Genomic DNA, 27256 nt, shown 5'->3' with positions numbered 1-27256 from the left:
TTCTTCCTTGATGACAAGTATTTTGATTCCAGCTTTTTGTGGTTTTTGTGTTTTCTTTATAAATTGTGGTAGAGTTCTGAAATGACCCCCGATACCCCACTCCTGCTGAATCCTGCATGGCACCTGAAACTGTGACCCGGGTGGCATTTACTCCTTGATTAAACTTTGTATTTAGCTCAGTGGACTTGAAGACAAGAGTTGATCCTCTGGGCCTGGCCTCAGCCCACAAACCCTTTCCATCTGGGTCTAGAGGTCAGAGATGGGGGAGTCAGAATTGGAGGCAGAAAAGGGATTTATGTAATATTGCTGGTTCACAGTTGGAAGAGGCCACAGGGCAAGGACTGTGGTAGCATCTGGGAGCTCAGAGTGCGCCCTGACCCACAGCCAGCCAGGAAGTGGAGACCTCAGTCATAAAGTCAGAAGGACCTGAATTCTACCAACAAGAAGATTGAGCTTAGAACTGGATTTTTCTCCAGAGTCTGGGGGAGAACTAAGCCCAGCCATGCCTTGATGTCATTTTTGTGATACCCTGAGCAGAAGACTTAGTTAAAATGAGCAAGGGACTTCCCCAGCAGTCCAGTGGTTAAGACTCCCTGCTTCCAGTGTAGGGGGTACATGGGTTCAATCCCTGATAGGGGAATTAAGATCCCATATGCTGCCTGACACAGCCACAAAAGCACAAGGGAAAAACAAACAAGACTTGTGGCCTGCAGAACTGCTAGGTAATAAGCCAGCGTGACTGCAGTCCCCTGAGTTTGTGGAACCTTGTTACACAGGATAGAAAGGAAACTCAGGTAGAGCTTGTGGACAGCATTCAAAGGGCACAGGTAGTGCATGTTGCTAAGCACACCCACGTGTTTAAGACAGTGGACACACGTGAACATAATGAAGTTAAGCAGCTGGCCAGAAACTCCACTACCGGCGGCCAGGACGTTCACAGGGTCATCCTCTCTGCCTCTCCTGGGAGCCCTCCCTGCGCCCACCCCGGGTATGGCTCCGTGCCCTGCTCCTCCCCCCACCCCATAGCGCTTTGTCCTTCCTCCTGCCGTGGGGCGTGGTTTTCTCCGCGGAGCAGGTTACTCCCCACCCACACCTCGCCCACGTCTACCTCGGTGTTTGTGCAGCAGCAGCCAGCAGAGCACCTGGCGCTCAGGGGTGTTTGGTCCGTGAATGAAAGTGAGGCAGGGAGATGGAGATCTAAGAACACAGGGGTTCAGAAGCCAGATTAAAAAGTGTAGGATGATGATTTCAGTGACTGTTGAGATATAAAAAAATGTGGTTTTTCAAGGGAGATCTCACTCTTGAGCGCAGGTCATTTAGAGTAAAATAGTGAATACCAGAACGTGATTTTGGAAATCAGAATAAAAAGCAGGTTCTGGTGCCTCACATTATTCTAAATGTTTACTTCTAAACATGCTGCGAGTCGGGCTAGAGAGAAATTGACATGGTCACTTACTTTCCAGACTTGGGAAAGAAAGTCACATGTGGTCTTGTATGAAACCTGTGAATGGTCTCCTTGTTAATGCCACTACTCATATTTGTAAAGCCTGTTATTGACTAAAAACATATATGCAATACTCTTTCTTGCTTAATGATGGAAAGGTATGTTCTGTGAATATTTATAAGCATCCTATCCCATCAGTCCTGGGATATGAAGTTTCTGTTCAGTTTCTGTTGTCTGTTACAGTGGTAAAGAATCCGCCTGCATTGCAGGATTCCATCCCTGGATTGGGAAGACCCTCTGCAGGAGGGCATGGCAACTCACTGTAGTATTCTTGCCTGGAGAATCCCACAGACAGAGGAGCCTGGTGGGCTTACAGTCTATAGGGTCGCAGAGAGTTGGACACGATCGAAGTGACGTAGCACACATGCATGCACAGATGAAGGAGACAGAAACAGCTTCTACCAGAGAGTCCTTAGGTCTCACTGTGAAAGTTGTTTTAAACTCAAAATGATCATTTGTGCTCATTCATTTATTGCCAAAGAGCTGACTAGTAGTATGTTCTTTGTGGCTAGGACACATCTTACCAGCAAATGAAAATAAACTTTCAGAGAATCTACCATTTTTATGGAGCCTGGAAACTCCTTGTGGGAGCATTTGAATGTGAGAAGGACAGTGCAGGACATGGTAAAATGAAGAGGAATATCACCAGGATTCTCATTGTAGGAGCAGATGGGTGAGAGTGGTCTTCCTCTGACCCTTTAGTCAGTGTCCTCATAGATATTCTTACAGAAGAGCTCCCTACAAGGAATAGAGGCAAACAGCAGCTCCTCACAGACAGTTAATGAAGACATGATTTGACTTCTCTACGTAAAAACGTGAGGCATATGTGCGTGCTAAGTTGTGTCTGACTCTTTGTGGTCCCATGGACTGTAGCCCTCCAGGCTCCTCTGTCCATGGGATTTCCCAGGCAAGAATACTGGAGTAGATTGCCATTTTCCACTCCAGGGCTCTTACTGACCCAGGAATTGAACCTGCATCGTCAGGCAGATTGTTTACTGCTGAGCCATCTAGAAATCTCCACTGTGGGTGAACTTTACCCTGAACTGCATTGGCAAAGTTTCAAATTTATAATTAATGATAACCTGAATATGCTACATAAGGTTTTAAGTATGTGTGAGACCACAAGTAGTTTCTTCAGTATTTTCTCAAGTTCTTAAGACACTTAATTCTCCCTCTTGACTTCCTCTTCATCTTAGAACCTGCAATTTCCTTTGTAGGAACAACTTCCTGCTGGGCTCCACTGTCTTTGGCCACTTCTGCCTTGGATGCCCTGCGTTTTCACCCAAGCCATAACTGCATTGCAACACCAGGCCGTTTCATCACCCTCCGAGTTGAGAAAGTCTAGCAGGAAATCACCAGTTGACTGTCCCCAGCACAAGCTTCGTGTTTCTTGGTTGCTGTGTCATTACAGGCAGTTATGGAGGGGATGCTTTGTAGAAAAAACTTCTTTTCTATGGTATATTTAAGAGTCTTGTCATCTGGGGGACAAAATACATGTGGAAAGAGAAATATTTTCACCCTAGTCTGAAAAAGATCCTATTGTTCACGACTGTTTTCCTATGGTCACTTCAAGTCTGTTGCTTTCTGTTAATCTCATCTTCTTTCACAGGACCTGATTTCACATTTCTCTCCTGAAGAGTTAGTTTCCTGGGTGTAACAATAGGTCAGAGCGGAGGTGGTTACCCTCTCATCTGAGTAGTATCTGTAAATTTGGTTGTGGTCACCCAGAGGGTCTTTTTTTTGTGTGTGTTATCTAATGTAGACAGAATCTGCTCTCCTCCCAAAGCAGAAGGAACCTCTTTAGCTTCCTTCTCTACCAACTGCAGAAGTGGTGCAAAGTTCATTTCCCCATTGTTGCTGTTCAGATGGAACTGTTGTACCTAGCATATAAGGGAAGGGTATATAGTGTAAAAAATTGATTTCTGCTGTTGTTATCTAGAGATCAGATAAAGAGAAGTTTTCAGTGAGTGATGTGGTCAGAACCTACTTATTTCATATTCTCTCTCACAGAAAATTTCTGTATGCCAGTCTAAACTCTTGGAGCCATGCATACATAAAACAGGTTAGGCTTTTAAGCTCACAGTCTCAAAGAAGAAGACAAATAGCATAAAGAAATTCAGTAATAGAAGTGGGTACACTGTGTAGTGTTGGCAAAAGAAAAGCCCTTTGTGGGTTAGGAGGAACTCTGTAGTAGATACATGCTATGCAAAGTGTGGGAGTATCCCTCAGTGGTGGATGTGTGGGTGTTCACTCATAATAGAACGTTGGGGTAGAGAGGACTTTGAAGATGATGGATGGATTAACAAAGTCTTCAGCATTAAATAAGAATTTGCCTGGTAGAAAAGACAGAGGCAAGGCATTTCACGGGCTTCCAAGGTGCTGCTCATAGTAAAGATTCAACCTACCAGTGCAAGAGATGCGAGAGACAAGGGTTTGATCCCTGGGTGGGGAAGATCCCCTGGAGGAGAAAGTGGCAACCTGTTCCAGTATTCTTGCCTGGAAAAGTCCATGGATAGAGGAGCCTGGTGGGCTACAGTCCATAGCGTCGAAAAGAGTCGGACACAATTGAGCACAGCAACAAGAAAATGGCTTTAATTGGTTTATGGTCTCAAGTTGTTAGAAATTTCTTGTTTTGTTCTTTTGTGATAGTTATCAAGTATGATTAAGAACCTCACATGATGAGCATGTTTGTTTGACCTCATTCAAAGTCATACAGTCCCTGAACGCTTTAGGTTCGCGTTAGTGCTGCTCCAGTTGTCTCAGAAGCTTGGGTTAAATGTTCTTAAGGTCAGACCATTTCTATAAAAAAGCTCATTTCAAAACCTCTCAGTGATTTTTCAGGGCTTTAATTTTTTTAGGCTTACTTTGAGATATTCATTGAGCAGTTCTGAATCCAGTTGTTGTCTAAATTAACTGTTTACACTCTGACTGTAAGAACAAGTTGCAGGAGGTTCTGTGGGGATTCCACAGGAACAGGACTGTTTGTTGCTGGATCTGAAGATGGGGCAGCCTTGTGGGAAGTAATGTCAGCTGGGACCAGCCCCAGCTGACGGGCAGCAGGAACCTCAGTCCAGAGGCTGTGAGGAGCTCTGTCTTCTACAGCTGTGGGGACTGGGAAGAGGACCCTGTGCCCCAGTGAGAAGCGGCCTGCCAGCACCTTGACCGACCTTTAGGGACTCTGTGTAGAGACTTCAGCCTGGACTCTCTTGCCCTGGATAAAGGTTTGAATACCAGAACTGTGAGCTAATAAATGGATGTTGCCTCAAGCCTCTGACTTAGTGGTGATTTGTTGTGAAGCAATAGAAAACCTAGGCTAGAGTTTCCCAGTGCCAGAGAGCCAGGAAGTTACCCCTGGATTGCCTTTTCATGACTTTTGGTATTATACTGAGTTCATAGAAGGTATCAGCAGATCCTAAGTTGATTTTTAAAATTTATGATTTAGGTAATTTGAGTTTTATTATAGCAACATTGAGTGATGAAGAAAGAATTTTGGTATTCTCCTTTGTTTACTTTTTGTTGTATTATATTTTTAATATGTGGTTTTCTTTACCTAGGAAAGAAATTGAGAAAAATCATTTGTTCTGGAATGAAGTTGGCAAACTGTAGCTTGCATACTACATCATGCCCCTTACCTGTCTTTACAAATAAAGTTTTACTGAAATGCAGCCATGCATACTGGTTTCTGCACTGTCTGTTACGGTGCTCATGCTGCAGTGACACAGTTCAGTATTTATGAAAGACACTGTATAGCCCTCAAAGCCTAAAGTACTTACCATCTGGTCCTTTACCAAAAAAAACAAAAAACAAAACTGCCATCCTGTGTTATAGATGGTGATCTGATTTAAAACCGTATTTTTCTAACTATAAATAGTTTCCATGAATGGAGATTGGTATTTCTCTGAGTCATGTAACATATATGTTATTAAAAGAACTGTATCTGATTGCCAGGGTTGTATAGATAACTTTGTACCTTTCATTCTACTCAAATGATGGAAAGTGTATTAAAATTATGAACTCTGTGTGTCTGGAGTCCCTAAGACCCTCTCCAGATTTAGTGATTTGTCAGGAGGAATCATTGAATTTGGAAGTCATTATACTTGAGGCTCTGATTTATTACAACAAATGATACTAAACACAGTCCACAGGGGAAGGTGTTTCAGAAGTTGGGTGACCAGGCACAAGCTTCAAAGAGTCCTCGCCCAGGGGTCGCAGAGGACACGCTTCATCTCGACCTGCAGCAGCGCTTGCAGAGTGTAGTAAGCTCACTGGTTCCGCGTAGTTTTGGTTGTCCCCATAACAGTGCCTGGTGACTGGCTGCAGTGACCAAACCCAGTTCCAGAAGGAAAGCAGATGCTTACCATGAATTACATTGTTTGCACAGACCATCTGGACAGAACAATACAGTGTGGCCAAGGTCCGAAGTGTGCAAAATGTTTGTATCAGTTTGAATATTCCGAGAGGTCAGCTCTCTAGTGCCAGTCAAGAGCCAGCGAGTAAAGCAACCCTTCTGAGCACACGTGCTTGGTTCACCTTGTGCGTTAATCCTGAGCGCTCCATATATGTGCTCAGAAACTCACACAGAATTTTTGCTGGTTGTAAATGTTCTGCTGTACAGTCTTTATGTAGTGTCATGTACATATAGAATGTTCTAGTTACAACTGTATTTCAAATATGTTCTTTTAGTGAATTAATTTTAGTCAGCATTATCTTTATTTTTCAAGTAAAATCTGTATTACTTCATGTATCGAGCCCAACATAACTTTATAGAATCATGGGTGTTTAAAATTTCACAAAGATAAACATTGTTTTATTTGAATTTATAGTTTAAATCAAGTATCTTCTTAAGGGTGGACTACTTTACTGTTTCTGGCTTTTATAGGGACTGAAACAGCCTGGTACTTCTTTTCATAGTTCATGTTCCTGCATGAATGTTAAAGAGTAATCATTTTCAGAGTTGACTTACCTCCATAATATTGTTTTGGCTCATTGTAGCAAATAAAATTTCTAACTGTATTAAACATTTTTTAGTTATTGAAATAATGATGAAATGAGCTTTATGAAACATTACACCCTTTAAATACCTTAATATAAAGTGCTTGCTGTATCACCTTTGTCAACCCTCATGTTATGGAAAAATATGCAGGACAGATTTCTTCTGTGGACAGAATTCTCTTAAGTTTTGCCTTCCTGTACTTCTGTAGCTGTCAAAGTTAAATATGTATACATGTGTGTGTATATATATATGTGTGTGTATAAGATTTCCTCTATTCCTTCACCTGGCATTGTTTTCTAGACAGAGGCTGATAAGTGTTTAGGATTCTGTGTGGATAATGGGGATTCCTGAGATTATTCCCTTATCTTGTGTGACTGCACAACTGTGTTTAAGTCATTTTCTCTATTTTAGTTTACCTAATTTGTCCTCTTTCATCTCAAAGGAATTTTGTGAGGATTATTTTGATGAGGTTTGATTATTTTGAAGAAGCATCTGTTTGTATATAAGATATGGTCAGGTGCTACCTTCCTGAAGTCCAGTTGGGACCCTTTCAGCTAACTTTGGATCTGGAGCAAGGCCTGGATCCTCTGAAATACTTGCTTTTAGATTTGCTTTACAGTGAGCGTTTTGGCTTCACTCAGTTGTAAGCAAGTAGCCAGATAGAGATGTCTAACGAGCAGAGTATATATTTTATTAATCTTTTTGGTCCTCCTGTTGTCCAGCACTGAGCCTAGCTGCTGTTTCCTGGTTTCAAACCCAGAGCAAGCAAGAAGTCTGTGACTTTGATAGTCAGAAATGCAGCAGGAGCAAGCTTGAGCATCGCAGGTTTGAGGCCCACCAGCAGTCTTGTAAATGGTGGGAAAGGAAGCCTGTCTGGTACGTGCAGAACTGCACACCTCAACATCCTAAGTAATGTTTCTCTATGAGAATAGCTGTCAAGAAAATGTTAAACTATGTTCAGTCTACAATATTTAAACAGACAGAAGTAGAAGTTATGGAAAACTACAGCCCTCTCTTAGAGATCACAGATGGAAGGATGTAGTCAAGGCTCCTGAGAAAGCTCAGCATTTAATTTCATTCTTCCATGTTTATTCCCATTTCCTTGACTGTGGAGCCCCCCCTCTGCCTTTCTCTTCATGCCTGTTAACACCTCCTGGCACCATGCTTGGAGACTGCTTCCCTAGGCCCTGTGAGGCTGTGTACTGGCCTTGTTCCTTAGGGCACTTCCCTGGCTTGTTTCCTTGGAAGCCTTCTGCCTTCTCCAGCCTGCTCCCTCCATTCTGACTTCCCACCCACCCCATTTGGCACTGTGTAGGATTTTATTTTGCTTTAGTTTAGTTTTTTTTAATTGAAGTGTGGTCGCTGTGCAATATTATATAGTTACAGGTATACAATATAGTGATGTTTAAATGTTATACTCCATTTATAGTTAGAAAATATTAACTATGTCCCCTGTGTTGTACTGCATACCCTTGTAGCTTTGGTTGCTTGCTTAGTTTCTCAGTTGTGTCCAGCTCTTTGCGACCTCATGGACTGTAGCCCTCTAGGCTCCTCTGTCCATGGAATTTCCCAGGCAAGAATATTGGAGTGGGTTGCCATTTCCTCCTCCAGGGGTTCTTGCCAACACAGGGATTGAACCTGCCTCTCTTGTGTCTCTTGCCTTGCAGTGGATTTTTTTACCCACTGAGCCACAGGGGAACGCCCGTGGTCTCATTTTGTACCTAATAGTTTGTGTACGATTCTAATTCTTTGCCATGAAAAAGAGCAGTCTGGCTCATAACCAGCAACAGCCTGTGTCTTGCCTCTGATTCTGTTTGCAAATGAATAGATTAATGTTTTGAGTGTGTGGTCATTTTTCCACTCTGTTAGATTTGAGGCTCCAGTTTTGAGCGTGCTCTGAGTTGGATGTTCCTTAGCCTCCAGCTGACCAGGGAAAGGTATGCCACCCCTGCCTATTTGCCAAAAGACTGCATTGCAGAAAGACAGGCTGTGTCTTTCCTTGAAAATGTTTGAGACAGAGAGAGAGGCAGCCAGGTTGTGTCACAGATTGCATTTGTACTCCAGTTGAGCACCATCTTCCTGGGAGGAGGCGTGCTTTCCTTTCCTGTCCTGTAGTCACTCACTGGGCCGGGGTATCCTGGTTCTGGGTGGATCTCTGCTGCGAGGCCCTGCTGGCCCCAGGCCTTCAGGCACTTTTGTGCTCTCAGCTGCTGCTCAGTGAACTCTGACCCACAGCTTCCTTTTTGAGTGCTGCAGTCACTGTCTTGCTCTGTCTCTAATGATGAGCCTTTCCCCTGCTGTTTGCTGTTTTCCCCTTGGGCTCCTCAGAGCAGGCACTTTGGTTGTAAAGATGAGGTGAAACGGTGCTTCTGTGAACCCACAAAACGTCGGTAGGACTTGAGTTCTGTTCTCATCGCGCTGGAATTTGAGGTTGGAAACATTTTGTTTGGGGAAGGCAAGCCAAGTGGTTTACAGAGGTGTAACTCTGGGTGTAGCTTGTTAAACCTGTTTACCACAGAAAAAAATTTTTTTTTCTTGAATGTGTGAGAAAATCTGTAGCTTTTGTTTTCCCTCTCACTAGCTGGCAATGATTTTCATGGATAAAGTTTCAGTCACAAAAAGCATGCAAGTAAACAGTGAAAGTGTATCACCTATGATTAGTTTAAGACTATATTATCTAGAATTATGTTGCTTTTACTGATTTTTAATCCCAGTAGAAAATAAAATTCTGTTAGGATCTAGAGGATACACTCCTTCCATTCTTGATGGTTTTGCTGTCCTTTTCTATACATCCAGTGTTGTTCTTGATAGAGAATAGCCCACGTTAATGAAGGAGTGAGAGTATACGTGTGTGTGTGTATGTGTGGATTCTGGTGTCCACTCCCCCCACCGATCACCACCACTAGATTCATTGTACCCAGAATGAATGCACAGAATGAATGTACCCAGAATGCTCTGATGCACAGCAGCATTCAGCTGATTTGTTAAAGGAATGAATTCCATTTTAGAGTTTTGAGTGGAAATGAAAGTGTCTTATAACTAAACTTGTTGGCTTATCAGCTGCCAATATTCTTCATTCCCATTAATTTTTAAGAGCTGTATTAGTTTTGGTCGTTTTATTTGTCACAGCTGCCAGGGCATATCTTCTTTAGCATTTTAGCTGTTGCCCCCACCTTTTAACCTACATAAAAACATTTAGTGGTTGTTATTAGATTCAAAAGCTCCTAAACAGATAGGACCTTTTACTTCTCTTATTATGTCCTTAAAATTCCTGTGACTGTTGTCATTTGTAGTGTGAGTTGAAGAAAGGAAGGCTGAATCAGGATAAATGTGGTGAACTTGGCGTGGCCTGGCCCTTGCTGATCTCCTCGGGCAGGTCTGGGCTGGCCAGTAATTGGGTGGGAGCCTCAGAGAGCAGAAACTAGTGCTTCGAGCCATGGGCCTGCCAGTTAGGGTGCAGCCGATAGCTGCCCCCAGAGCAGGGCCCTGGGCGCACAGGGTGCTTCACTGATCCTGCTGGGCTGAGACCAGAGCGTGAGGCTTGTTTTTGCATAAAATACAGTAAAATGAGCTGTTTTTGCCCTGTAATTGGTTATCTCAAGGAGTGATTTTAGTTTAGTTACCTTTCGTTTGTTTTGCCAGCTGGGTAAGTAATTTAGCTTACAAAGGTGTCATTTAGAATTGAAGAGGTTATCATTTGTTACTGATATTCCACTGTTGCTGTTGGTGCAACCTATCTATACATTTTAGAATTGAAAGCTGTAATTTCTGAAAGTTAGAGAGTTGTTTCATCTGGCTGATTGGTTTCACTTGTTTTACGGCAGCGTGTCTTATTCTTACAGGTAGGCGCTTGACTTCCTGACTTTGTTAGTGGACACGGTTTCTATCCAGGAGGACCCTGCACGTGTAGACATGGATTTAGATTGAGATTTGATATAGGAACTAGGATGCTTAGGTTCAGGGCTAGTTCTTTACTTATGAGAATCTTGCCTGAACATTTCATGCAGACATTTGTGGATAGGATTATAGGAGGTAACTTCAGCTTAAAGAATATCAGATGAATTACATAGAATGTTGTGTGAATTAATTTTTTAAATTAAAATTTTGTGATACTTATTTAAAAATTATTTTAAATAAAAAATGTTGAATATCCACCTATTTGGAGAATTGAGGAATTTTTTTATTCCTGATTTTTCCACTGATTACCGCTCACATAAGCGTGTATGTATGCTTCCCATTTTGTCCCTGCTCTCGTCATCATGTATGCACTGCCGGATAACTGGCAGATTTTAAGGGTGAGACAGTGGAGTCTTTTTTATCATCTTGGGTGCACGGGATTGCAGATTATCAAAGTAAGATGGAGTCATTGTGATTCCTATCATACCATCTGTAGGAGGTTGGTTGTCTGTGATGAGGCGGAAGTAATAAATGCACATTGACTCGGTTCACGGAACCCAGAAATTAGAGTGCTGCAGCCAGCTTGTCCTCACTCGTGTTCTCCCTGAGGATGTCTTCTGGGTTGGTGTCACTGGTATCTTAAATCATTTCTTCTCCAGTGACATCTTTGTCAAGGAGCTGAATTTCCGGTCTCCTGCTAGGTGGCTCTGTGTGTCTGTGCTTGTCCTGTGATCATCTAAAACTCCATGTGTTCCAAAGAAGAGCTTCTCTCTCCATCCTCTGCTCTTGAATGTGTCCTCTATTTCAGTTGGTAGCACCATTGTCTTGACTGAAATTTGGCCTTTTGTAGTGCATTACTTCAACCGACTATCTGCAGTATTTTCATTAGTGCTATTTGGTTATCAGACAGTTTTAGAATAATAATTATTAAAGTAGTAGGCTGTGAATGCATTTACACTTGCCAGTGTGCTGAATTTCAGCACATTAAAATTCTGTAGTAACTTAAGTTGCTGGACTTACCGGGTGATTCAGTGGTAGAGAATCCACCTGCTGATTTAGGAGACGTACCCAGTCCCTGGTACCAAGAAGCCACATGGAAAGTATGTGAGTGAATTTGCCCAAATTTATCATCATTCCAAGAAATAAATTTAGAACCTACTTCCCACTGCTGATGGCTTGCTTGATTTGTCTTTATGTGAGAGGACATTTGTGTTCTCTACACCCCCCCCAGTCTTGTCGGTTATGTTGTTATCTCTTGCCTCCCAGTGTGAACTCCACACTTTCATCTGTCAAGACTTGTCTGTGTATCTCGAATATCCCTGGTCCTTCCCTGCCTCATGTGCTTTCTTTCGTCTTTTCTCATCTTTAAAATGCTAAGAATTCTTCAGTCCTTTGAGACCCAGTGTAGGTTTTGTCTCTTCCAGCGCATCTGCTGGTTTCTGATCAGCCAGAAACAGGGTCTCTATTCTCTGCTCGTTTGGAACATCTCATGTGAACCGTGCTTGCAATATCTCCTTTATTTGATTTCAGGTTCATTATGGAACTGTATCTCATTAAATTTTCTCTCTTGTGTAACACCTTGCACATAGTATATCCTTAATTAGGTTGCTGTTTCTTTAATAGAACACTTTCTGTACTTTGAGATATTTAGCAGATAGTTAATTTTTAGTTGCAAGTAACAAAAAGCAAATATAATTAGTTTAAGAGGAGGAGTAAAGGTTTTAGAACCATGCTAAGGAGAAGGCAATGGCAACCCACTCCAGTACTCTTGCCTGGAAAATCCTATGGGTGGAGGAGCCTGGTAGGTTGCGGTCCATGGGGTCGCGAAGAGTCGGACATGACTGAGCGACTTCACTTTCACTTTTCACTTTCATGCATTGGAGAAGGAAATGGCAACCCACTCCAATGTTCTTGCCTGGAGAATCCCAGGGACGGGGGAGCCTGGTGGGCTGCCGTCTATGGGGTCGCACAGAGTCGGACACGACTGAAGTGACTTAGCAGCAGCAGTATATCCTGAGATTGCTCAGGATATATTATTTCTGTAACTGGACTATAGACCTGAAGAAAGTAATTATATGTGAAAGTTTTCAGAGGGCTCCATTTGGTCATCTTTCCCAAGGAAGGTGGTGGAAGTCAGTCTCTCCATCTCCCTGTGTCTCTCCTCTTTTGCTCTGGCAGCCTAAGCGAACTCATCCAGAGGTTGGTGCTGAGAAGTGTTGTGCTGCTGTAGCAAATACCTTAAAGTGCAGAAGTGGCTTCAGAATTGGATGTGGGGAAAGGCTGGGAGAGTTTTGAGGTACATAGACACAAAAACAGACTGGTGTGAAGGGCCTGCTAAAGGTGATTCTGGTGAGACCTGAGAGAGAAGTGATACTGTTTTTTATATATTTGGTTAAATAATGTCGTTATATTAATTTCATCTGTTTCTTTTTATTTTCTTAATGTGGCTACTAGAAAGTTTTAAATTATATATCTTTCATTGGGCAGCACTGAAGTAGAGCTACATGTATGAACATGAATAAATATTTTAAAAAAAGATAATGTTGATGGAAAAAATAGGTCATTCAGAGCTGTGTTCAGAGGATACCATTTAAAAATTTTATATAAAGTTTGAAAGCTCACAAAATAATACTCTGTAGTATTTGTGTGTGTGGTAAAGAAGAATAAAAAGAGGATGTTGATGAAATGCCAAATTCAGGAGGGAGTTACCTCTAGGACAGAGGAAAACTAGAACATGAAGAGAGATGCAGGAATTTTCAACTGCCTTTAAGAAAAAAAAAACTGAAGAAAAATTTGTACTGTGTTAATATTTGATGAAGGGTGATTAGGTAACGAACACAGGTATTTTTTACTTCTTAACGATTTTCCATGTGCTTAAATTATTTCATAATAAGTAGTCATATTATCTCATTCTTAAAATACTTCTGGAAGAATTTTTCCATTTAGCTAAGGAATGACAGAGCCAGTGAAGTGACTTGTGCAACTATGAAACAGTAACATAGGGACCTGTGATTTGAAACCAAGCCTTTTTTTGTTCCAAAACTCATAGCCCTCCTTTCTCATTAATCAGCTTCTACAGTAAAGATAAACTGTCACCTGGAGCTTCTGAACCTGCAGACTCCTGTGAGCGGTCTTTGACTCTTTCCTTCTCCTCCTGTCCCATGCACTGGCACCTCTGCATGCATACACAGGGACACACGGTGCATGCGCGCTCATGCACTCAGCATGCTTTGTGAGAGAATGTGAGTTCCTTACTGTCAGGCTGGGGCTAAGACAGCTGGGCTCTCGTGAGCTGCCGTTTCTCGCTGTGTCCATGTGAGGAGAGTTCTTCCACACTCATTAGGATTTCAGCCTTTGGGGAGCAGTTCTAAAGGAAAATGTGCTGAAGTGCTGCTGCTTGCCATCTTTTCCCAAAGAAGTTTGTTAAGGCTTTTGTTTCCTCTTACAAATTGGACGTGCCTACTTCATGTAGAATACATGGTGTCTTCTGCTGGCTAAGGCATTGTTCGTGTTTGATCAGCTGCTGATGACATTGTTTGTTATGTTCCTCATTGTCATTTACAGAGATCCTCTTAGGGATGAAGAAAAAAACTTAAAAAAGAAAATAAATATAAAATTTAATACATTTATCAAATGCTTAAAACCTCAGTTGGCAAAGAATCTGTCTGCAGTGCAGGAGACCCGAGTTTGATTCCTGAGTCGGGAAGATCCCCTGGAGAAGGAAGTGGCTACCCACTCCAGTATTCTTGCCTGGAGAATCCCATGGACAGAGGAGCCTGGTGGGCAACAATCTATGGGGTTGCAAAAGTCGGACATGACTTAGCGATTAAATGACGGCAAAATGCTTAATGTGTTAGATGTTATTTTTTCTCCAAATTGAAGATAAAGAAAGAGGCATAGGAAAGTTAAATAAATTGCTTAAGATAACCTGTGATTGAGGGCAGGGCTGAGCTTGAGATGGTGTTGGGTTCGTATCTGTGCAATCTCTTCCTTCTCAAATGAGTTCACTTTTCTGTTTCTTCTCACCTGAATATAGCTTAAATGTTGATGATATTCCCAAAGTTCCAGCCTGGACCTTCTCTTCTGTTACATGGTTTCTGTGGACCATCTTTCCCTTGAGCTGTCATATTTGAGTGCACAGTTTCTGTCCCTATGGTTCCTGCACTTGGATCTCCGTGTTGGATCTCTTTCTTTAAGCTCCAGGCCCGTCAAGCCGTGGCTGCCTCTTGGTCATTGTTACCTCAGCTATTTCATAGGCGCTGCAGTATTAACATACCAAAACCAGATTCAGTATTGGCAACAATCCTGTTCCAGATATATTCCCAGAATTCCCTTTCTTGGTAAGTGTACTTCTCTTGTTGCCCAGACCAAGTGCTTCGGGTTTCCTTTTATTCTGCCTTCACTTTCATTTCTGACATCTGGGAGTCCTCAAGCATTGTTACATTTTCTTAATTATTTTCTTTCCAGTCTGCTTCTGTCTCCTCCTGCTACCTCTCACATCTTCATCTCTTGCTTTGATTATGGAAGAGACTTCTTGCTAGCTGCTGTCTCTACCTGCCCATGGTAGAGTCTGTCCTTCAGAATGTTGTCTGGGTGATCTCTCCACACCAGCAAGCGCCTTGGCTTGCCCCTGGTAAAACTGCCCGTGGCTCGCCAGGCCCTCAGAGTAAAGCAGCATGCCCTGCTGTGGTCTGCTCGGCCTTCGACACCCCTCTCTTCTGCTTCTTGTAGATTACCCTGCGTGTGCTCTGTTCTTTCTAGCCTCCTATTTGTGGTCGTGCTATTCCTAGTCCCCGAATGTACTTCCTTCTCTCTCTGCCTAATAACCTACAGTTAGCATTCAGCTTTAGGTGGCCAATCCTGATTTGAGTGGCATCTGTTTCCTTCTTCCCCTCCCCCTCTGCCCCAGCTGGCTCTGTTCTCTTACCTGTTCCTACGCAGCCTGAACAACACTTCTGCTGCAGTACTTCCACCAGTTTGTTCTGTGACTATTTCATTTTGACCTCCCCATCTCCACAACAGTTGGAGTTTTTCATGTGAGTCCCTGGCACAGGCCACATGTAGCTGGTTATTTGTTGACTTTTTTCTAGGACAGTGGTTCTCAATCGGGGGACGCCTGGAGACTTTTGACAGTCATGCTTGGAGGGGCCGTGCTCATTCCGCTAGTGGGTAGTGGCCGGGATGCTGCTAATCACACTGCGGTGCGCAGGACAGCCCCCACATTATCCAGGGTGAAAAGGCAGCAGTGCTGATGCAGAGCAGCCCTGCTCTAGCGGGAAGTGCACAACTTTAGAGTACTGAAGGAAAAGCATTTTCCTTAGGAAAAAGTTTTTCCATAGCAAAACCATGGAATTAAATCAGGAGTTCTCAATAATATCCAAAAATTTCATGTCGAGAAACTTAGTTTTCAGCATCCACTACTGTGGTTGTTTTTGTGGCCTGTTCTTAATGTTTACTCAGAAGCTGTGTCTGGCAGGGCAGGGTTGGGGGGAATATGTGCCCCTGATGAGCAGTGTGTAGTAACTGAATATTTTAGCAACACAGTACCCTTATGGCAGAAAGTGAAGAGGAACTAAAAAGCCTCTTGATGAAAGTGAAAGAGGAGCGTGAAAAAGTTGGCTTAAAGCTCAACATTCGGAAAACTATGTTCATGGCATCTGGTCCCATCACTTCATGGGAAATAGATGGGGAAACAGTGGAAGCAGTGTCAGACTTTATTTTTTTGGGCCTCAAAATCACTGCAGATGGTGATTGCAGCCATGAAATTATAAAAGACGCTTACTCCTTGGAAGGAAAGTTATGACCAACCTAGATAGCATATTAAAAAGCAGAGACATTACTTTGCCAACAAAGGTCCATCTGGTCAAGGTTGTGGTTTTTCCAGTGGTCATGTATGGATGTGAGAGTTGGACTGTGGAGAAAGCTGAGTGCCAAAAAATTGATGCTTTTGAACTGTGGTTTTGGAGAAGACTCTTGAGAGTCCCTTGGACTGCAAGGAGATCCAACCAGTCCATCCTAAAGGAGATCAGTCCTGGGTGTTTGTTGGAAGGACTGATGCTGAAGCTGAAACTCCAATACTTTGGCCACCTGATGTGAAGAACTGACTCATTGGAAAAGACCCTGAAGCTGGGAGGGATTGGGGGCAGGAGGAGAAGGGGACGACAGAGGATGAGATGGCTGGATGGCGTCGCCGACTCGATGGACATGAGTTTGAGTAAACTCCGGGAGTTGGTGATGGACAGGGAGGCCTGGTGTGCTGCGATTCATGGGGTCGCAAAGAGTTGGACACGACTGAGCGACTGAACTGAACTGAACTGAAAGTAGGCACACAGTTGAGCCTGTGGAGAGGATTATGGGGTGAAGCTCTTCTTTTGACACTTTTTTCATTTACTTTTTCATATTTTAAATGGCACCTGATAACAGGTGACTACCCAAACTTTTGAGATGTGGGAATAGGTGAGGTCCTTTTTAAGCTCTTAAAAAGATTTTAACGATAAGATTCTCAAAAGGCCAAATGTGATAAATCTTTTGCCTTGTGTGTAGATTAGTAAATAATGAAAATTGTAATGCTAACCTACACACACACACACACACACACCCCAGTGCACATGTGCACACACATACCCACAAGTGATGACCTCATTCACATGTGTCCATGTGCCTGCTACAGTGCCAGTGACACAGTCCAAGCTGACCATCAATAGGAAGGGCTCCTTGTGAGGGTCCCTGTAGCTACAGTATGAACTGACGGGGTACAGAACCCATTCAACTAAATGTACAGTTTACATTTAATGAGTTAAAAATTTAGTGTAGTGTTAAATTAGGAGCAGCTACTAATATACTGGAAAATTTGAATGTTGAAGGATACATTGTTGCTGACGTTAAAACAATGAGAGTGACTTGCAAAATCAGGTAATAGGAAAATATCTACCACATTTAAACGTTTTAGCATGTTTCTGGGCAAAGACAGAAAACATTACAGAAGAACGTTTTGATACTTCTCTCCAGGATTTGCCATTTATTTACTTATTTATTTATTGGCTGTACTGGGTTTTCACTGCTGTGCAAGCTTTTCCATAGTTGCAGCAAGGGAGCCTACTCTCCAGTTGAGATTCTCGGGCTTCTCACTGTGGTGGCTTCTCTTCAAAGCACTGGCTCTCAGGTGTGTGGCCTTAAGCTGTTGCAGCTGCCAGGCTGTAGAGCAGAGGCTCAGGAGTTGTGGTGCATGACTTAGTTGCTCTGAGGCATGTGGGATCTTCCTGGACCAGGGATCAACCCGTTTCTCCTGCACTGGAAGGCGGATTCATTGCTACTGAGCCACCAGGGAAGCCCCAGTTTTGGCTCTTGATGTGAAGTCCTGTTTTATAATCTGGTGCTCAAAACAAAAAATCTTACTTATTTGGTAGTTCAGAAATTTGAGTAGAAGAAAGTATAGGAAATGTTAGGAAAAAGACTCAGTGACTCATTCTAACATACATAGTTCCTGGTTTGGTTTTTTTTTTAATTCCAAAGGTAAATATTTATTATGCTCTCAAGCATATTATTATTATAATTATATTGTATTACATAACAGTTCTATCCACCATGCCCTGATGATATTTCCCTCAATTATCAAGATAGCACAAAAACACAAATTAATAGAGCATTCTTAAAAACAAGACATTAAAAGGGGAATAAGGGCATAGGACCAGTTTCTTTTTTTTTTTGATGTGTGATGAAAAGGGGATTTTATTTTATTGCATTTATTTTTTAATTAATGTATTTTAATTGGAGGATAATTACTTTATAGTGTTGTGATGGTTTTTGCCATACAATCACATGAATCAGTCACAGGTATACATGTGTCTCCCCCTCCCCCCGCCCCATCCTGAACCCATCTCCTTCCCTACCCCATCCCTCTGGGTTGTCCCAGAGTACCAGTTTTGGGTGCCCTGCTTCATGCATCAGACTTGCACTGGCCGACTGTTTTACATATGGTAATACATATGTTTCAATGCTATTCTCTCAAGTCATCCCACCCTCGCTTTCTCCTGCTGAGTTCAAAAGTCTGTTCTTCACATCTGTGTCTCCTTTGCTGCCCTGAATATATGATCATCAGTACCATATTTCTAAATTCCATATATATATGTTAATATACATTATTTGTCTTTTTCTTTCTGACTTACTTCAGTCTGTATAATCGGCTCTAGGTTCATCCACCTCGTTAGAACTGACTCAAATGCATTCCTTTTTATAGCTGAGTAATATTCCATTGTGTATATGTATCACAGCTTCCTTATCCATTTATCTGCTGATGGCCATCTAGGTTGCTTACATGTCCTTGCTATTGTACAGTGCTGCAGTGAACATTGGGATATATGTGTCTCTTTCAATTCTGGTTTCCTCAGGTGTATGCCCAGCAGTGGGATTGGTGGGTCGTATGGTGGTTCCGTTTCCAGTTTTTCTAAGGAATCTCCACACTGTTCTCCATAGTATCTGTACCAGTTTGCCTTCCACACAACAGTGTAAGAGGGCTCCCTTTTCTCCACACCCTCTCTAGCATTTATTGTTTGTAGACTTTTTGATGATGGCCATTCTGACCAGCATGAGGTGATACCTCATTGTGGTTTTGATTTGCATTTCTCTAATAACGAGTGATATTGAGCATCTTTTCATGTGTTTATTAGCCATCTATCTGTCTTCTTTAGAGAAATATCTGTTTTGGTCTTTTGACCGCTTTTTGATTGGGTTGTTCATTTTTCTGGTATTGAGCTGCATGAGCTACTTGTATATTTTGGAGATTAATTCTTTTTGAGTTGTTTCATTTGCTATTATTTTCTCCCATTCTGAGAGTTGTCATTTCACCTTACTTACAGTTACCTATGTTGTGTAAAAGCTTTTAAATTTAATTAGGTCCCGTTTGTTTATTTTTGTTTTTATTTCCATTACACTGGGAGGTGGATCATGGGGGATCTTGCTGTGGTTTATGTCCGAGAGTGTTCTGCCTGTTTTCCTCTAAGAGGTTTATAGTTTCTGGTCCTAGGTTTAGGTCTTTAATTCATTTTGAGTTTATTTTTGTGTGTGGTTTTATGAAGTGTTCTAGTTTCATTCTTTTACATGTAGTTGACTGGTTTTCCCAGCCCCACATTTTGAAGAGACTGTCTTTTCTCCATTGTATATTTTTGCCTTCTTTGTCAAAGATAAGGTGTCCATAGGTGCATGGATTTATCTCTGGATTTCCTATTTTGTTCCAGTGATCTAAATTTCTGTCTTTGTGCCAGAACCATACTATCCTGATGACTGTAGCTGTGTAGTATAGCCTAAAGTCAGGAAGATTGATTCCACCAGTTCCATTCCTCTTTCTCAATATTGCTTTGGCTATTTGGGGTCTTTTGTATTTCCATAAAAATTCTGAAATTATTTGTTCTAGTTCTGTGAAAAATACCATTGGTAGTTTGATAGGGATTGCATTGAATCTATAGATTGCTTTAGGTAGTATATTCATTTTTACTATATTGATTCTTCCAATTGAAGAACATGGTATATTTCTACATCTGTTTGTGTCATCTTTGATTTCTTTCATTCATGTTTTATTCTGTATACTTGGTCTTTTGTTTCTTTAGGTAAATTTATTCCTGAGTATTTTATTCTTTTCATTGCAATAGTGAATGGGATGGTTTCCTTAATTTCGCTTTCTAAGTTTTCATTATTAGTATATAAGAATGCAAGTGATTTCTGTGTATTAATTTTATTAGCTGTTTCAAACTGGCCTCTGGAAAATATTTCATTGGAATGATATGGGAAAACTCAATTTTTCATCTTTATCCTTAGAGACTTCTTTGGTCAATTAAGTGGGTTACATCTGAAGAAACAGTTTTAAAGAAAATTTGAGTTTTAACACATAGTAAATTACTATTTTACCCCACATTAAAATTCAGAATCAAAAGATTACTTTTTTCCCAGTAGGTGTTAAAGGAGTAGTGGCATTCAGGTTTATGTTATTAGTTCAGTTTTTGAGACTGACAAATGTGTGGCACATTTCTTTTAGTTTATTGAAGGAAGATTGAAATGTTTATACTGGGTTTGGTGGATTCTTTGAGATAGTGTCTGGCTTAGAATTGGTTTAATCTCTTCTTTGGGTATATGGCTTGCTTACTTTGGATTTTGTATCAAGAAAGAAGTTTAAGATACAGATATTATGTCTGCAAAGTTATTTCAATGAATATAATCATATGGGGGTAGAATAATAGGCATGGTATAAATATGGATTTGAATAAACAATTCTCCAAAGTTAATTGCATTTCTCTTAATTTTTTTGTTTTCAGACAAATCCTACCGAGATTTTAGAGTATTCATCAGATAGTGAAGAAGATGATGGCTCTGAGAACATCTTGCTCATTGATTCAGAATCCTCTCACAAACATCATGTGGATTTTGGATCAGATGGAAGACAGGTTACAGAGAGACGAAAAAACCTGAGGGTAGAATCTACAGAAACCATTTTACAGACACCCAAGAAACAGACAAAACTTCCCAAGACTCCAGAAAGTTCAGCAAAGAGGAAGAAGCTTTTAAGGTTAAATACTTTATAAAACAGTTTTTTTTTTTTTCTTTTTCTTAAAAAATCTAAATACCTAAGATGTTAATTTTAAAATATCTATTTATGTGGGAAGGAAGATTTATAGAATAGAATTGTAATTCTGATGAGCAGTTATAGATTTATAGTTATAATTTATAGTTATAATTTCTGGAGATGATTTATGGATTTGTTCGTCTGAGTTGAGCATCCATTGTTTCAGTCATAATATAACTGTTTCAGTTCAGCTTATGAAACTGTTTTCCATAATGGAGATAGGTTGTTTGGGTTTATCAAATTTTATTTAGTAACCGTGTTCCGAGTGTTATCTTAAGACAGTTAATACAAGTAAATGACTGTTCTTATTTTTGAGTGAGTTATGTATAAAGAAGGAAGTAGAAATAAAGAGTATTGAGATTGCTTTTGTGATTGTAGTTGGCGAGAGCAAGGATTCACAGGCCTGAAACTGGCTGGTGTGTGTGTGAAGAACCATAGAACCTAGGCTGCAGAGGGCCAGCAGGATGTGTTTGATTAGGCTTGATTGGGATCCAGTATCTAAAAGAGATCCCAGAGAAAAAAGTGAGATGAGTTAGAGAATATTAGAGAAGACCCAGTGGAGACTGAGAGGTTAAGAATAATCACTGTCCATGTCCAGGGATGGAAATGGGAGGAGACCTGTTTTGAATAAAGGAGCAGAGGGGAGACTAGAAGGATGTGACCAACTCAGTGGGATGGATATAGTCTGGTGAGTCTGTCGATGCTGTTCACTGTTTTTTTTTTTTGACATTAAGTAAGACAGAATGCCTCATGCCCAGAGTGAAGAACTTATTAAATACCCTTAAATGAGAATGATATTGTAGTCTCTTGAGAAAACAGGAAAGGAATCTAAAGGGATTAGAATGTCCTTTGCTCATGACTGAAGCAACTCCAGCAATATGCAAATAGTTGATTTCTTCTTGTGATTTCTAAGTGATAACTGAGAGATGTCTGTTTTGTGGTTATTCTTTCAGAGTTACTGTGTTGAAATACTAAGAGTGCGGTTGGTGTGATTAGGGCTATCTGTCTTGGGCATCAGACTGGAAGACTTTCTGTTGGCGCTAGGAGGAGCTTTACCGAACTTCCTGAAGGCCTATGGTTGCTGCCTGGAGCAGGTTTGCTTACCTGCTTGGAAGCAGGGGAAAGGTCACATGTTTCGGCTCATAGGCTGTTCTGTTTATAGCATCATGTTTTCAGTTGAGAAAATCTCTTAACTAGTTGTCTAGTAATGATGAAAGAAAGACTTGTTGAAGTGAACTTTTATGAAAATGCTGTGGATACAGACGTCTTGATAATCCTCACAGGGAAGGGTCACCAGCTGTTGTCACAGTTCAGCCGGGGGTGGGGTGGGGTGGGGGGCAGTCTGTGGAAAATGAAACTGCTATGAGGAAAAAGGCGGGTGTAAGTTACAGGTTTCCATTATGTAGCACGAATAAAATATTTATAAATGCAATTAAAAGGATTTTTTTCTTTTTTTTTAGCCTCATAAGGACTAGCTAGCAAGGATCAAGTTAAGTAGTTGGCATTTCAAGGCTGGAGAACATTGGCCCTCTCTCCTTGTGATTTGTCCAACAGGGACAAATTCAGTCTCTTTGGCCTTAGTTTAGTCTCTTTGGGCCTTCTTCCTCGTTTGTTTATTTTTTAAAAATTATTTATTTATTTATGGTTGTACTGGGTCCTTGTTGCTTTACGTGGGCTTTCTCTAGTTGCGTGGAGTGCAGGCTACTCTGTTGTGGTGCACAGGCTTCTTGTTGCAGTGGCTTCTCTTGTTGTGGAGCACGGGCTCTAGGAGCACCGTCATCAGTAGTTGCAGCTTGTGGATGCTGGAGTGTGGGTACAGTAGTTGTGGCGCACAGGTTTAGTTGTTCCTTGGCATATGGAATCTTCCTGGACCAGGGATCGAACCCATGTCCCCTATGTTGGGAAGTGGGTTCTTATCCACTGAGCCACAAGGGAAGTCCTATTTTTATTTTTGTTGATTCATGGCACTGTTTGAGGCATAACTAATGAAAGTCAATCTAACATTGCTTTGATATTTTAGTTAGGTTGTCAATAATAAGGCCAAATTACCCCAGTCTTATGGTGAGGTTTTTTGTTTTTTGTTTTTTGTTTTTTTGCAGTGCTTGCTATATTTGACAGAAAGCAAAACTTGAAAATATTGTATAGTACATTTATTTAAATTATTTTCTCTTTACCTGATTTCTTCACCTGGTAGAGTGTATTAAAAGTATGTAGTGATTCTTTTTCTGGAAATTAATTGAATATTTTTGAATCTTTTTCTTTTTCACTTCACATTTTGTAGAAATGTTTAGCCTTGTTGAATTGATGCCAGTAAACTTTTCAGATATGATACCAATCTGTCTATTTTATATAAAACATAATTGGACTGTCTTAACTTGCTTAGTGAATTTATGAGAGCCTCACCATAGACCCACCCTGGCTCAGCAACACATAATCAGTGGGGAACTTGTAACTCTCAACTACTCTGTGAGGAGCAGAGGATTTGGATCCAGTATGTAGCCCCTCAGCTTTTAAAACTTTGACTGGAAGGACTAGCCCCCAAACACCTAGCTCTAAAAGCCAAAGGGGCTTGTGTCTATGAGACCCACCAGACTCTCAGTTCAGTCACTTAGTTGTGTTCGATTCTTTACAAGCCCATGGACTGCAGCACGCCAGGCTTCCCTGTCCATCGCCAACTCTGGGAGCCTGCTCAAACTCATGTACATCCAGTCGGTCATGCCACCAGACTTTAGCAAACACAGATATAGTTCTTAACGGACTTACCAGGACTCCCTGCGGCTGTTCCTCTAGAGCTCAGCCCACAGTGAGCTGACAAAAACAGCTCCCATTCTTTCTCCCAAAGAGACCTATTTACATATGATAAAAGCTGTTGCCTGAGGATCATTTCAGTTCAGTTGCTCAGTCATGTCCAACTCTTTGCGACCCCGTGGACTGCAGCAAGCCAGGCTTCTCTGTCCATCACCAGCTCCTGGAACTTGCTCAAATGCATGTCCATCGAGTCAGTGATGCCATCCGACCATCTCATCCTCTGTCATCCCGTTTTCCTCCTGCCTTCAATCTTTCCCAGCATCAGGGTCTTTTCCAGTGAGTCAGTTCTTCACATCAGGTGGCCAAAGTATTGGAGTTTCAGCTTCAGCATCAGTCCTTCCAATGAATGTTCAGGACTGATTTCCTTTAGGATGGACTGGTTGGATCTCCTTGCAGTCCAAGGGACTCTCAAGAGTCTTCAACACCACAGTTCAAAAGCATGAATTCTGGATGTGAGGGCAATCTGGTTGCGACATCTGTCACCCCATTGATCACCAGGGTTGATTCAGCTGATCTGGCTGGCTAGGCGGGTGTCCCCTTCCTCCCTCACCGCTCCATGTGCATCCCTCCCGAAGCTGTGCGCTCGGTTGAAGAGGACGACCATCCCCGATAGAGGAGGACCGGTCTTCGGTCAAGGGTATACGAGTAGCTGCGCTCCCCTGCTAGAACCTCCAAACAAGCTCTCAAAAGCATCAATTCTTCAGTGCTCAGCTTTCTTTATAGTCCAACTCTCACATCCATACATGACTACTGGAAAAACCATAGCTTTGACTAGACGGACCTTTGTTGGCAAAGTAATGTCTGCTCTTTATTATGCTGTCTACCTATAAGACCTTCTAGAACTAACACCCAAAAAAGATGTCCTTTTCATCATAGGGGACTGGAATGCAAAAGTAGGAAGTCAAGAAATACCTGGAGTAACAGGCAAATTTGGCCTTAGAGTACAAAACGAAGTAGGGCAAAGGCTAGCAGTTTTGCCAAGAGAATGCACTGGTGATAGCAAGCACCCTCTTCCAACAATACAAGAGAAGATGCTACACATGGGCATCACCAGATGGTCAATACCAAAATCAGATTGATTATATTCTTTGCTGCCAAAGATGGAGAAACTCTATACAGTCAGCAAAAACAAGACCAGGAGCTGACTGTGGCACAGATCATGAACTCCTTATTGCCAAATTCAGACTTGAAGAAAGTAAGGAAAACCACTAGACCATTCAGGTATGACCTAAATCAAATCCCTTATGATTATACAGTGGAAGTGACAAATAGATTCAAGGGATTAGATCTGATAGACTGAGTGCCTGAAGAACTATGGATGGAGGTTCATGACGTTGTACAGGAGGCAGTGATCAAGATCATCCCCAAGAAAAAGAAATGCAAAAGGGCAAAATGGTTGTCTGAGGAGGCCTTGCAAATAGCTGAGAAAAGAAGAGAAGTGAAAGGCAAAGGAGAAAAGGAAAGATATATCCATTTGAATGCAGAGTTCCAGAGAATAGCAAGGAGAGATAAGAAAGCCTTCCTCAGTGAGCAATGCAAAGAAATAGAGGAAAACAATAAAATGGGAAAGACTAGAGATCTCTTCAAGAAAATTAGACATACGAAGGGAACATTTCATGCAAAGATGGGCACCATAAAGGACAGAAATGTTATGGACCTAACAGAAGTGGAAGATATTAAAAGGAGGTGGTAAGAATAAACAGAAGAGCTATACAAAAAAGAGATTTATGACCTAGATAACCACGATTGTGTGATCACTCACCTAGAGCCAGACATTCTGGACTGCGAAGTCAAGTGGGTCTTAGGAAGCATCACTATGGACAAAGCTATTGGAGGTGATGGAATTCCAGTTGAGCTATTTCAGATCCTAAAAGATGATGCTTGAGAATGCTGTACTCAATATGCCAGCAAATCTGGAAAACTCAGCAGTGGCCACAGGACTGGAAAAGGTCAGTTTTCATTCTAATCCCAAAAAAAGGGCAATGCTCAAAGGCAGAGAATGCTCAAACTACTGCACAATTGCCTGAGAATCAGGTTCTAATTTATCACACATCTAGGCTGCTGACTGTCATTCTCCTTGGAGACCTGGGAGGCCAGCAGGTGCTGTCTTCTTGCTCTCTCTCTATATCGCTGTGGGTTGATGATGTCTCCTAGAAGAGGCTTGTACACATGTCTGGCATTTCAGCTTTTGTGACTGCCACCCAGAGGACATACCTTGATTGCCTATGTCTGATGGCCAGCAGGACTGGCGTTTGTGGGTTGAACAGGACAGTAGCAAATAAAGAAGCAGTTCTTATCTGGCTATCCCCAAAGGGCTCAACACAGAGGAAGTGCACGGAAATGCCCAGCTTCCAGTATTTCCCTGACAGACGTTTACTTGTGTACTTTAAAAGCTGTTGACTGAGATTCTGCCTTTGGGACACTGATAGGTCTTGGTACACTCTCAACTTCCAGGAACCACTGAGAACAAAGAAGACATCTTGGATGTTCACAAAAGTTTGTGAGAACCAAGAACTCAGGCCTGGCTGAACAATAAGGTTGTTCTCCTAAACACATAGAGTCAAGCAAAATGAAAAATAAGAGAAATACATTTAATAAAAGAAAAAATAGAAAACTCTGGAAACAGACCCTAATGGCAGAGACATAAATGATTTGCCTGAAAAGAGTTCAAAAATAATAGTCCTAAGGATGCTCACTGAGGTCAGGAGAATAATGCAATAGCAAAGTGAAAATTTTAAGAGATAAAAGATATAAGAAAGTACCAAATAGAAGTCACAAAGCTGAAGAATGCAATAATTTCACTGAAAAACTGAGTGGAGGATTTCAACAGCATTGTAGATCCAGTGGAAGAATGAATCTGTGAACTCAAAAACAGGGCAGGAGAATTCATCCAAACAGAGAACCAAAAAGAGAGAGGAATGAAAAAGACTGAAGATACCTTCAGGGACTTGTAAGATACCATCAAGTGGGCCAGTATTTCATTGTAGGGGTCTCAGAAGGAGAAGAGAGAAGCAGGCAGAAAGTTCATTCAAAGAAGTAATGCCTGAAACTTACCTATGATGGGTAAAGAAACAGACATCTAGATCTACGAAGTCTAGAAAATTCTTAGTAAGTTGAATCCAAACAGACCCATGTCAAAACATATAATGAAATTATCAAAAGTTAAGGTAGATCATAGTAAAAACAGCAAGGGAACATCAGTGTCTTATGTACTAGGAAACCCAAGTAAAACTATGAGTAGATTTTTAGCACAGCATTGGCAAACAAGAAGTGTGTGGCATAATATATCCAGTGTGCTGAAAGGGGAAAAAATGCCAACATAGAATACTGTACCCAGCAAAGTTGTCCTTCAGAGTTGAACAAGAGATGAAGCAAAAAAGTTGAAGAAGTTCGTCAATTACACTAATCTAGCCTTAGAGTAAGTGCTAAGGGACGTCTTCAG

General features: G+C 41.5%; 1 protein-coding gene across 5 annotated transcripts in view; it reads left to right on the top strand.

Annotated features, from left to right (window-relative positions):
• SPIDR (scaffold protein involved in DNA repair) overlaps positions 1-27256 on the top strand; it is a 258391-nt gene that overhangs the window by 69090 nt on the left and 162045 nt on the right. For all 5 annotated transcript variants that reach the window (XM_061123279.1, XM_061123278.1, XM_061123277.1 and 2 more), the window contains one exon: positions 20699-20949. In XM_061123279.1, the coding sequence (XP_060979262.1) occupies positions 20699-20949 (251 nt within the window). The remainder of the gene's footprint in view (positions 1-20698; positions 20950-27256) is intronic.

The sequence above is a fragment of the Dama dama genome, chromosome 21 (assembly GCF_033118175.1).
Source record: "Dama dama isolate Ldn47 chromosome 21, ASM3311817v1, whole genome shotgun sequence".
Lineage (NCBI taxonomy): Eukaryota > Metazoa > Chordata > Mammalia > Artiodactyla > Cervidae > Dama > Dama dama.
This window is presented reverse-complemented; position numbering and strand designations above follow the sequence as displayed.